At 42.9% G+C, this 13068-nt stretch overlaps 1 protein-coding gene across 2 annotated transcripts; it reads right to left on the reverse strand.

Annotated features, from left to right (window-relative positions):
* Positions 1–984: 984 nt before the first annotated feature.
* LOC142196708 (protein kinase C delta type-like) lies at positions 985–9285 on the reverse strand. 2 transcript variants are annotated; one of them, XM_075266685.1, is made up of 5 exons: positions 9239–9285; positions 4133–4284; positions 2474–2536; positions 1516–1798; positions 985–1323 (listed from the first exon to the last, which is right to left on the reverse strand). In XM_075266685.1, the coding sequence occupies exons 1-5, from the start codon at positions 9254–9256 to the stop codon at positions 1060–1062; spliced, it is 780 nt and encodes a 259-aa protein (XP_075122786.1). In that variant the 5' UTR covers positions 9257–9285; the 3' UTR covers positions 985–1059. The 2 variants fall into 2 exon arrangements, with proteins under 2 accessions (XP_075122786.1, XP_075122787.1); XM_075266686.1 differs by lacking the exons at positions 4133–4284; positions 9239–9285 and adding an exon at positions 4022–4130.
* Between the last annotated feature and the right edge of the window lie 3783 nt (positions 9286–13068).

Below are 13068 nucleotides of genomic sequence, written 5' to 3' on the forward strand. Positions count from 1 at the left end.
ATAACAATATATAAATAAATACATCAATAAAAATAAACTAATGCTGTATAATTTATTTATTTATTTTAGATATTTAGTTATGTATTAAGGCTATATAAATAATTTTTAAACAAATATTTTTTAAATATATAGCCAAATATATATATATATATATATATATATATATATATATATATATATATATATATATATTAATATAAGTAAATATATAAATATATCCTAATACTGTATAATTAATTAATGCCATATAATTAATTTGTTAAATACATATTTTTACATTTATATATCCTATATATAAATATATAAATACATTAATACAAATAAACATAGAAATATATATATCTTATCCTAATCCTTATCCTAATTTTTTTTTTTTTTTTTTTTTAGATAATATATATGTTTTAAGGCTATATAAATAATTTTTTAAACACATATTTTTAAATATATATCCAAATATATATATATATATATATACATAAATAATATATATACATATATATATATATACATAAATAAATATAAGGAAATATATACATATATATCCTAATCCTAATGCTGTATAATTAATTAATGCCATATAATTAATTTGTTAAATAAATATTTTTAAATATATATATCCTATATATAAATACATAAATGAAAATAAACATATAAATATATATATCTTTATCCCAATCCTTATCCTAATTTTTTTTTTTTTAGATAGACAATATATGTTTTAAATCTATATAAAGAATTTTTAAACAAATATTTCAAATATATATCCTATACATAAATATATAAAAATAAATAAATAAATATAAATAAATAAATATATATATATATATATATATATATATATATATATATATATATATGTATAGTACATAAAGTCTAAATATTATGGGCATATGGTGTGCCTGGTATAGCCATGCACATGATAAAGCCACTAAATGAAATGTAATAAATGTATTTGAAATTTTTAATTGAATAAAACTTACCTGTGGTGGCTTGAGGACCATTGCCTGATATTACCTGCAGAGGACAGCTAGCCCTGATGTTATAGAGCTGGTGCACTGCCTAGGGATTCCAGCTGATGTTCCTAAATGAAAACCCTGAAGGCATGGCCTGGTGGTTTGCTGAAATTGCTTCTTGAGCCTCTGCTTCCTCCATTTCTTGGAGATTGAATGGTCTTAAGGTGCTCTCGGTCTTCTTTGGGTGAGGCTTGTGTGGTGGCTGCATCCTAAGGGTTTCCACCAAGTCCCAGTGAATATGCTGGAAAAACCTGTGGGCTCTGATGTTTCCATTCACTCCTAGGCGCATGTAACGATTTTCCGTGAGAAGCTGAAAAGGAAAACATATCATTTAGTATAACCTGTGAAGATATATTTTGTATGGAAAATGTGTAATGCAGAGAGTTGAATGTGTATGTACAGTCATTCTGCAATGTAATAACTGTTGCAGGTTGGCTTGTATGTACAACTCCACCTCTTCTACAATAAGACATGTTTGCATAGAATTGAGATGTATACTTACCATGGCAATGATGTTCTTCGCCACTTTGCTGGTGGCCTTGAATTGTTTAGGATCGTATCTAAACTTACTGGTAATCATGATGTTAATGATGATACCAAGTGCATACCAGTCAACGCCAGCATCATACTGCTCCCCAGCCAGCATCTCAGGAGGCATAAACAATGGTGTTCCAGCATATTCAGAGTCCGTCTGGTCGCCATACATGTTCTCCAGGGCCAGTCCAAAATCGGCGATCTTAATATGGCCTGTTTCAACCATCAAGATGTTAGCTGGTTTGAGATCTCTGTGAAGCAGAAAAAAACATTCATACCACATACAACTCATCAGAGGCTTCAACAAAAATTACATAACAATGATTGAAGAAAATAATGCTGCGTTGACCAACATCAATGTCATAGAAATCTCAGGAGATCAGCAATAACCATTGTAAGTCAGTGGGGTGCATTGGGTAAAGTGGTGTCTATCATGCAACATCAAACCCTAAATTAATATCTATAGATGAATTCTGAAATAAGAAAAGACATAATACACTTAAAAAGGACCTTTCACCATCTCCTGCAATTCAAGTTGTTAGCATCTGTTAATTGGCACAGCTCCATTGTTTCAAGTGCAGATGGAATTTTCCTTCTGACCCTGCTCATTCCTGAGCAAGAAGCACAGTAAGTTTTGTTGCCTGATGTGAGAGTCAGGCAGGGGTGTGTGATTCAAAGCTCCATTTAGAGACAGTTGATGTCAGAGCTGAGAATCATACCCCTTGCCTGCTCCTGCCTGACACCGTCCTCCTAAATAGCATATCAGGCACCAAAAATAACAGCATTGATGGTTCGGGATTGGTGGGGCTAGAGAAAAAATTCCAACTGTGCCAGAATCAGTGGAGCAGCAGCTATTAACTGATGTAAAGAACTGAACTTGTTGGAGGTGGTGAAAGGTCCACTTCAATACAGTAAAAGTGAATTACCGGTGTACAATGCCCTTAGAATGCAGGTGTTGAATTCCACATACAAGTTCTGCGGCGTAGAATCTAGGACAAAAATAAGAAGACAGTAGTAGTATCTAGAAAAGAAACTCCAATACACAAATACTACCCATAACAATATAGAAACTACTTAAAGAGGACCTTTCACCATATCCGGGCACAGGCAGTGTTATATACTGCCGGAAAGCTGACAGTGCGCTGAATTCAGCGCACTGTCGGCTTTCCTGATCTGTGCCCGGTGTGAAGAGCTTACGGTCCGGTACTGTAGCTCTTCTATGGTCAGAAGGGCGTTTCTGACCATTAGCCGGAGACGTCCTTCTGCCCAGCAGCGCCTATCGCGCTGTACTGTGGAGCGGGGAGGAACGCCCCCTCCCTCTGCTCACACAGCTCGTCCATAGACGAGCATTATCAGGAGAGGGAGGGGGCGTTCCTCCCCGCTCCACAGTACAGCGCGATAGGCGCTGCTGGGCACTGGCACTTGTATTACAGCCTGCATAGAATAACCTTTAATACAAGTGAATGAGAGACAAGCCTGGGAGCCTTTAATAGGTTCCCGGCTGTCATAACTATTGATTGCCAGGTCCAGATCTTGTTTGATCTACAGGACTCAGCTCCTGAGCAGCTGCCATATTTAAATACCCGATATCCGCCGTAATAGTACGGCGGGTGTCGGGAAGGGGTTAAACAGGATCCGTCTTTTTAATATAGTGCTTTATAATGACAGCATATTACAGCTATAGGCCTATGTTGCTAGTCGTGGAAATGACACAATATATATTGTTCATCTGCTATTCATGCTTAAAGAATTATGCCGGTTTCTTAGCTTAAAGAGGACCTTTCATGTCCTCTGGCACCCGCAGTATTATAAACCACTGGAAAGTTGAAAGTGCATTAAATTCAGTGCATTGTCAGCTTTGGCAGTAGGCGCCTGGGAGCCGGAGATAAAGTTACCATTAGTTTTAGCATCAATATCCCTTCAACGTCAGAAGGGCAGACCTTAATGCTGGAATGAACTCAGAGCATTGTCAGCTTTATAGTGGTATATAATACCATGGGTGCCCGAGGATGTGAAAGATCCTCTTTAAATTCAGCTGTATTAATGTAACCCCACCTCCCCTTACCCTCAGGATGGTGACAGGCATACACAGCAGCCTGCCAAGGGTTAGCCTAATAAAAAGAGATTTTCTAGGCTGGGGCCAGTTTTGATAGTGAGGACCTATGCACAGTATCAGATCAGTGATGTTCCATCAAATGATCAGCTGTTCCAGAATCAGGGACTGACACCAAAGCAGAAGGCTCTACCCACTGTATAGCTGCAGAAAATTAGAGCAGTGCTGCAATACTCGGCATGACAACTACACACCAAGCCTTCTGCTTACGGTTCAGTCCCCTGTATAAGTCCTGGTATCAGAGACTGTCTAAAATAGATGATCAGCAGAGTGCGAGTGTCAGACCCCTACTGATCTAATACTGATACCCTCTCAATATAGAAAATATTTAAATGTTTCGGTTGGCCTATGACTACTTTACCGTGCACTGGCGATGTCCAGTTGCCCCTTCTGTTGTAGGAATTGGTCGAAATCTCCGCAGGTCATGTATTCAAGGCCTAGAAACACAAGACCCTTGGTCTGGAAAGCAAACCTGCCATGAAGAAGGAAGGGGCTGCCACATGCAAGCTGTAATACACGCCGCTCCACCATTGAGCGCTCCAATCCTTGAGCAAGCAGGTCTCTCTTAGAAATGACTTTGATGGCAACTTGCTGGTGAGTGATCTTATCCTCCGCCAGTACCACCTAGAAAAAACAGTCATTACTGGGTGATCTTTGTGAAAAAAAGAGAGGACAAGTCTTTAAAGGTGTTTTTCCATTATAAACATTTATTTTATTCAGGCTCAGGGTATTAAGGAGCATGATCTGTGTTTGTGTGTTACATTTAACATTCTACGATGCAATAGTGCAGGGTCCTTACACAAAATAAGAGAAGTGGTACTAAGGCAGTGACTGTTTACAGAATAGGAGAGATAGTACTGGGCAGTGGCTATATACAGGATAGGAGAAATGATAATGGACAGCGAATGCATACAATATAGAAAAAGTGGCACTGGGTAGTCACTGTATACAGAAGTAGAGTGGCGCAGCGGAAGCGTGCTGGGCCCATAACCAGGGCGGGCGTTGGGGGGGGGAACTGGGCAAATGCCCAGGGCCCCCACAGCTTCAGGGGCCCCCACAGCTTCAGGCGCCCCCTGTACTGCCTAATATTTAACTGTCATTTTTATGCAACCAATGGCCCATCCGTTCTCACTGTCTGAGAGCAGGGTCACTCACTGTGCGGCGGTTGCTGGGCTTTGTAGTTACTTCTAGCTACGCAGCCGCCGTGCAAGCAGACTCTGGGGAAGGCTCTGTGAGCTGCTGTATGAGAGCCTGATGTTATAGTCCCGCCTCCTCCAGCCTCCAGCGCAGCAATGAGTGCGGTGCTGTCTGAAGCCTTGCTGCTGCTCCTGCCGTCTGCATCCTGAAAGGGCTGCCCCAGGAGGAGGAGAAGAGCTCCGTAGAGCAAAGTGAAAGTATAGAAGAAAAACCAACAGGTATCTACTGGGGGGAAAGAACTACTCCTATTACCTTCAGGCATTTGGGGTTATTAAACTAGTTTTAGTAACTCCATGTGCCTCACATTAATAGCAATTAACCCCATCATGTCCCTCACATTAACCCCAGTGTGCATCACATAAGGGTTACTAATATGTGAGATATATGGGGGTACTAATGAAGGTCCTCAATAATGAAGATAATAATTAACTCCATATGTCTCACATATCAGTAACCCTTATGTAAAGCACATGGGTTAATGTAAAGGACATGATGGGGTTAACTGCTCTTAATATCGGGCACATGGAGTTACTAAACTGTAATGCACATAACCAGACTTTTTATTCACAATCGACGATAAAAGTATGGACCCAGTGGTGTCACAAGTGTCTTGTGGACCTGGGGGCAAACTTTTGTCTCCCTCCCCACAGGGCCCCCTCCCCCTACAGCGCCATCCCCTCCTCCAGTATTATATACTCCCAACTGCCCCCCTCCTCTCCAGGGCTATTATTATAGCCTGGGGTCTCCACAGACCCCAGGCTATAATAATTGGAGGCCCATGGAAGGTGAATAAAAATAACAAACACTGATACTCACTTTGCCTCACCTTTCCTGGGCATCCTGGCTCTAGCTGTCTGCAGCATCTTCAGCCATCTTCCTGATGTCTTTGCTGAGGCCTGTAATTGGTTATCAGCGGTCACATGGGGGCGCTCTGGCGTCATTACGCCACTACGCCCCATGTGACTGCTGATGCCTGATCACAAGTGGACTCCCCTAACAGAATACCAAACGCAGGTATGAAACAGGCCTAAGGCTGAGGCCCCACATTGCGGAAACGTTGCTTTTTTTTGTACAGATTTTGCTGCAGTTTTTTGAGCCAAAGCCAAGAGTGGATTGAGCAGAAGGTACAAGTATAAGCACTTTCTTTATGTTTCCAATTACTTTTGTAGCCATTCTTGGCCTTGATTAAAAAAAAAAAAATGCAGCAAAGTCTGCAACAAAAAAGGCTGAATTCTGCAATGTGGGGCCTCAGCCTCAGGTTGTTTCTTTTCAGGTGGTGACGCACTGTGTACCCAGGTATGGCTATAGCCGAATCCAATCCACGGGCACCAGTGCTGTCACTTTGGGGTAAGTGCAACACTCATTAATTCCTGGCAGTGGTTTTGCTGTTGCAGCACAGTCAGGAAATAAAAATGGCTGAAATTAATCTGTGTTTCACTTATAGAAAAGTGCAAATACCGGTGGGCGGAGATTGGATGCACCATCCAGGTATATAGTGTGTCACCATCATACTCACTGTGCTCCCAGTCACATACATTCATTTCTAATTGCAGGTTACACGTGTACTGACATGTCTTCTAATGGAAAAGTACAGGTGTATCCAGGCAAATAGTAGTAAACATGGCCAGGCACATAGTATGACAGTACCCCTATGTTACAGTACGTGGTATGACTTTAGTTTAGGTGTCATCAATATTAAAATTATTGCATGGCACTCCGAGGATCGCATCTGTTATTTTTTTTTTTTTTTTAACTTAAATCGACATGCCAAACAAAAAAGGTTGCTACTCCTGGTTAAGGCCCCATTAACATCTGCGTTTGGATTTCCATTTTGGAAGTCTGCTAATCCGCATTAAAAAGCAGTTACCAGGGAAACCCATGGACCCCATAGACTATAATGGGGTCTGTGTGGTTTCTGCTTGGTTTCCTGCAAGCTCCACTTTTCTCTCCACATAATTAGTGCAGAAACCACACGGACCTCATTATAGCCATGGGGTCCGTGTGGTTTTCTTTGGTAACTAATTTTTAATGCGTATAGGTTTCTGTTCATGGGGTGCCCAAGAGGACTCCCCAAATGGAAACCTGGCGTAGACACTGTGGTTTTTTTTTTTTTAATGCATCTATGTGAATCTGCCATTAGAATGCAGAATTTAAAGCTCTATTAATAATGTTTGGTTTATATTACATTTAATTTATTTAATGTAATTAAAATATAGTTTAAAGTGATTATATGTGTATTCGGTTACTGAATTGTGACGTTTTTATGGTATCTTAGAACTTAGGGCCCTATTCGAAAACTCGCCCAGGGCCGCATTTTGCCGAAAAACTGCCCTGCCCATAACCCAGAGGTCGATGGATCGAAACCATCCTCTGCTAAGCGCTGGTATTTCTATTTGAGACCTTCCACCTAGAGTTCTGCAAATACCTGCTCTATGTCCACTGCAGCACCTCCAACATGGCATGCCGCGTGGAGCTAGGTAGGCTCCCCCTATGGCTCACCATACAGAAGAGAGCACTAGTATTCCATGCGCACGTTCAAGGCATCCCCGACTCCTACCACCACTAAGCCTGACTAAGCCACAGAGCTTGAAACAAACACGACACCCTCCAAACCAGAACCACCAACAAGCAATGACCAAGGCCCAAATAAAGGTGACCATAGATGAAAACAAAGAGCAGTACATCGAAGAATAGAGAAACAAAATAAATAACTCCAAGAAACTCAACGTATGCCAGTCACTGCAAAGGAACTACGCTATGGCCACCTACCTGGAGAAAATACCCCACCCCAAACACAGACAGACCCAGAGCCGATACAGACTGAGCACCCACAATCTAGAGATTGAAACGGGGCGGCACAGGCAGATGTACAAGCCAACACTGTAACCAAGGGCTCCTAGAAGATGAGACCCACTTCCTGCTACACTGCACCAAATACTCAGCTGTGAGGGCTGTCTACTACCAAAAACTCTCTGCCCACATTCCAGACTTCACATCTGCAGACGAAAAGAGGAACTACTGGGAGAAGAGGAGTCCACTGTGGAGATCGCTGCCCAATACGTGTTCATCTGACACCAAATAAGAGGAAGATGAGACCCCAAAGACTATTAAACCACACTTAATCACCCACTGTACGCCCACCCATACCCACATGTCCTAAACAAGAACGACGAGATCCCAAAGACACACGTACCGCCAAACAACAAACTCTACGCTCACCCCCACCCCCAACCATTCTTTGTTTTGGCAATACCAATTGTGCTTTCTCAGTTATGCTAATAAAGGCCTTTTGTATTTGTATTTGTACAGAATAGGAGAAGTAAAATTGGGCAATGATTGCATGCAGAAGAGGTGAAATGGTACTGGGCAGTGATTGTATAAAGGATGGGAGAAGTGGTACTAGGCAGTCATACTATACAAAATATTAGAAGTGATACTGTATACACTACAGGATAGGAGAAGTAGTACTGGACAGTGGCTTTATAAAGTATAGGATAAATGGTACTGGACAGCAAATGTTTACAGGGTAGAAGAAGGGCACTGGTCAGTGACTATATATAAAATAGGTGAAGTGGTACTGGGCGGTGACTATGTACAGAAGAGGGGCAGTGGTACTGGGAGGTGACAGTATACATAATGGTGCAGTGGTACTAGGTGATGACTGTATACAGGAGAGGGGCAGTGGTATTGGGTGGTGACTGTACACAGCATGGGGCAGTGTTAGTGGGTGGTGACTGTATACAGGATGGGGCAGTGGTACTGGGTAGTGACTATATTTAGGATGGCGCAGTGTTACTGGGTGGTGACTGTATATAGGAGAGAGGCAGTGGTACTGGGCGGTGACTATATATAGGATGGGGCATTGTTACTGGGTGACGACTGTATACAGGATGGGGCAGTGGTACTGGGTGGTGCCTATATACAGGATGGGGCAGTGTTACTGGGTGGTGACTGTATATAGGAGAGGGGCAGTGGTACTGGGTGGTGACTGTATACAGGATGGGGCAGTGTTACTGGTTGGTGCCTGTATAAAGGAAAGGGGCAGTGGTACTGGGTGGTGACTGTATACAGCATGGGGCTGTGTTACTGGGTGGTGCCTGTATACAGGAGAGGGGCAGTGGTACTGGGTGGTGACTGTATACAGCATGGCGCAGTGTTAGTGGGCGGTGACTGTATACAGGATGGGGAAGTGTTACTGGATGGTGACTGTATGCAGGATGGGGAAGTGACTGTATACAGGAGAGGGGCAGTGTTACTGTGCATTGACTGTAAACAGGATGGGGCAGTGACTATATACAGGAGGGGGGCAGTGTTAGTGGGCAGAGACTATATACAGGATGGGGCAGTGTTAGGTGACTGTATACAGGATGGGACAGCATACGTCACAACCGTCCCACATTCTGTGGGACAGTCCCGGATTCAGGGTCATGTCCCGCAGTCTCGGTCGGTGAAATGTATGATGTCCCGGTTGAATACAGTGTCGGTGGAAGCAGGAACTGTCGGCAAAGCTCCTGCTTCAGCACTGAGCTCCTGGAGCTCCTGCTCCGGGTACGATGTGATGACATCACTCACATCGTGCCTGCATCTTTCCAGAACAGTGTTTCAGTGTTTTTATGTTAAACTTTAACGACAAATTGAGGAGGAACATTAACCTAGAGGTTATACTGGGGGCAGAGATGGAGGGGGGACATGAAACTGAGGGCAGAGATGGAAGGGTGATGTTATACTGAGGGCAGAAATGAAGGGGGAATGTTATATTGGGGGCAGAGATGGAAGGGGAACATTATATTGGGGGCAGAGAGGGAGGGGGAACATGAAACTAGGGGCAGAGACGGAAAGGGAACATTATACTGGGGGAAGAGCTGGAAGGGGAACATTGAGGGCAGAGATGGAAGGGGAACGTTATACTGGGGGTAGAGATGGAAGGAGAACATTGTACTGGGGCAGAGATGGAAGGGGAACATTATACTATGGTAAGAGATGGAAGGAGAACATTATAATTGGGGCAGAGATGGAGGGGGACATTATACTGGGGCAGAGATAGAGGGGGGACATTATACTGAGGGTAGAGATGGAGGGGGAGTTTTACATAAAATGGGGACAACTGGAGGAAACTTTAAACAATGGGGGTCACTGGAGGTGGACATTAAACCATGGGAGTACTGGAGGGGGATCTGTTTGCCTTAATTTATTGCCCCCTCCCACTACCCCCACTGTTTAATGTCCCCCTCCAGCTGCTCCAGTTTCATGTTCTCTCTAGTTCCGCCAGTTTAAACTGGGGCACCAGGAGAGGGACCTAATACTGTGGGGCAGTTGGAAGGGAACATTATAATGTGGGGACCTATAATTTACGGGTGACTGTAGGAGGATTATACAGTGTGGGGGCATATGAAAAATGACTGAGAATGGGCGGGGTCAATGTAAAAGTGGGAGGGGCTAAATTTACCACAGCACACGTGTCCCTCTTTTTGTTTTTCAACAGTTAGGAGGTATGGGTGGTGACTATATACAGAATGGGGCAGTGTTAGGTGACTATATACAGGATGGGACAGTATTAGGAGACTGTATACAGGATGGGGCAGTGTTAGGTGACTGTATACATCATGGGGCAGTGTTAGGTTACTGTATACAGGATGGCACAGTGTTAGGAGACTGTATACAGGATGGGGCAGTGTTAGGTGACTGTATACAGGACGGGGCAGTGTTAGGTGTCTGTATACATCATGGGGCAGTGTTAGGTTACTGTATACAGGATGGCACAGTGTTAGGAGACTGTATACAGGATGGGGCAGTGCTAGGTGACTGTATACAGGATAGCAAAGAAATAAGAAATAACAAACACTGAGTGAGCAGACCGTAGTGTAGTACCTCTTGAATTATAGGGTATTCTTAGTATAGCAAAGAGGCTCACCTTGGAGGGTTGTGGATTTGAGCCACAACACTATTTGCAAATGTTAAGCCACAAAATGCTTCTCCTAGGTCGGGGCAGCAATGTTCCTGACACCTCGCAGGTGTAGAAGTATGGGGTAGAAGGACCAACAACTCAGATTCGGTATGAATCCAGGAGTAAGGAACTGCACTCTCTTGTTTGGTAAAATGGTGAATTTGGTTTTATTGACATCAAAAACTCTCACACAGCGCGTTTCAGGCATTATACTACGCCCTTCTTCAGGTGTATTAGTTTCATAGTCGTGTGACTGTAGGCTCAGGCCACACCGTGCAGAAATCCAACGTTTTTGACTGGAGTGATAGCTTCTGGAGTGTTCCTTGGTTAGCACTGCTAACCAAGGAACACTCCAGAAGCTATCACTCCAGCTATCACTCCAGTCAAAAACGTTGGATTTCTGCACGGTGTGGCCTGAGCCTACAGTCACACGACTATGAAACTAATACACCTGAAGAGGGGCGTAGTATAACGCCCGAAACGCGTTGTGTGAGAGTTTTTGATGTCAATAAAACCAAATTCACCATTTTACCAAACAAGAGAGCGCAGTTCCTTACTCCTGGATTCATACCGAATCTGAGTTGTTGGTCCTTCTATCCTGTATACAGGATAGGGAAGTGTTAGGTGACTGTATACAGAACAGGTGTTTACTTACATTTCCATTCACAGTCTGTCTGGAGTTTTCATGTTCCTGTTAGTTAAAGGGGCTCTATCATTGGGAAAAGTCATTTTTAACTAATCACATCCTTGCATAGGCTTCAGAAATGCTATTCCACACCTACCTCTTGTATGTAAATTGCCTCAGTGGTTTCTGAATAAGTCTGTTTTTATTCATATGCTAATGAGCTTCCAGCCAGCACAGGAAGTTCCCAGCAGCACTCGTCTCTGCTATTATCTCCTATGAGTGTGTGTGCAAACAGGAAGCTAAGTCATCATCAGCAGCCTGTGCTGTATACACCCATTGGAAACAATAGCAAAGATGTTGCACAATGCATCGTGCACCCATTCTAATTAGCATATGAGTAAAAAACAGACTTATTCAAAAAACGCTGAGGTAATTTACATACTAAAGGTAGGTGTGGAATAGCCTTTCTAAAGCCTATGCAAGGGTGTAATTAGTTAAAAATAACTTTTCCCAATGATAGAGCCCCTTTAAGGACCTCTGAAGTCATGTGATGTGATCTTTGACCTTAAAGGTCCTTAACCTACAGAAAAGAAGACTCCGCCCATACATTCCTGCATACATCAGTGTTTGTGGTAATCCATGAATTTCCCATACATGTAAGTAGGGCTGGAGATATTTCTTCAGTATTGGACATTGATTGGGGTGGGGGTCACTCAGCTGTGGTGAGACCTTATGTCCCCTGAGCCCCATAGTAGCCACATGCTCTGCCTCTATGGTCTGTACACCACTGCTTCCTCAAAATGGGCACAGCCTTATAGTAAACAGTGTAGCCTGACTCACTGTTGCTCCAGATGGTTGCCAGCAAATGTAGGCAAATATGCCTTTAAAGGGGCTCTATCATTGGGAAAACTCATTTTTAACTAATTTTAAGCATAAATTTGCATAGCTTTTAGAAAGGCTATTCCAGACATACATTTAATTTGTTCCTCTCAGCTGTTTTTGAATTAGCCCGCTTTTAATGATATTCTAATTAGCCACCACAGAGCATAGGATGTTTACTGAGCACTGTGTGATATGGGTAAACAGGGGGGAGGTGAGAGCAGGTAAGCTGATGAGTCATCATTATCAGCAGCAACAGCCTCCCTGCTCTCACCTTCCCCCTGTTTACACATATCACACAGTGTTCAGTGAACTTCCGGTGCTCCAAGATAGCTAATTAGCATATCAATAAAAGTGGGCTAATTCAAAAACGGCTGAGAGGATTAACAAATTAAAGGTATGTCTGGAATTGCCTTTCTAAATGCTATGCAAATATATGCTTAGTTAAAAACGAGTTTTCCCAATGATAGAATCCCTTTAATGGGGCTCTATCACTGGGAAAAGTCATTTTTATCTAATCACATCCTTGCATAGGCTTTAGAAATGCTATTCCACACCTACCTTTAGTATGTAGATTGCCTCAGTGGTTTCTGAATAAGTCAGTTTTTATTCATATGCTAATGAGCTTCCAGCCAACTCAGGAAGTTCCCAGCAGCCTCCTCTCTCCTATTAACTCCTATGTGTGTGAAGCAAACAGGAAGCTGAGTCATCATCATCATCAGCAGCAGCAGCCTCAGATAGGAAACAACAGGAGAGGTGTGCA

The sequence above is a fragment of the Leptodactylus fuscus genome, chromosome 3 (assembly GCF_031893055.1).
Source record: "Leptodactylus fuscus isolate aLepFus1 chromosome 3, aLepFus1.hap2, whole genome shotgun sequence".
Classification (NCBI taxonomy): Eukaryota; Metazoa; Chordata; class Amphibia; order Anura; family Leptodactylidae; genus Leptodactylus; species Leptodactylus fuscus.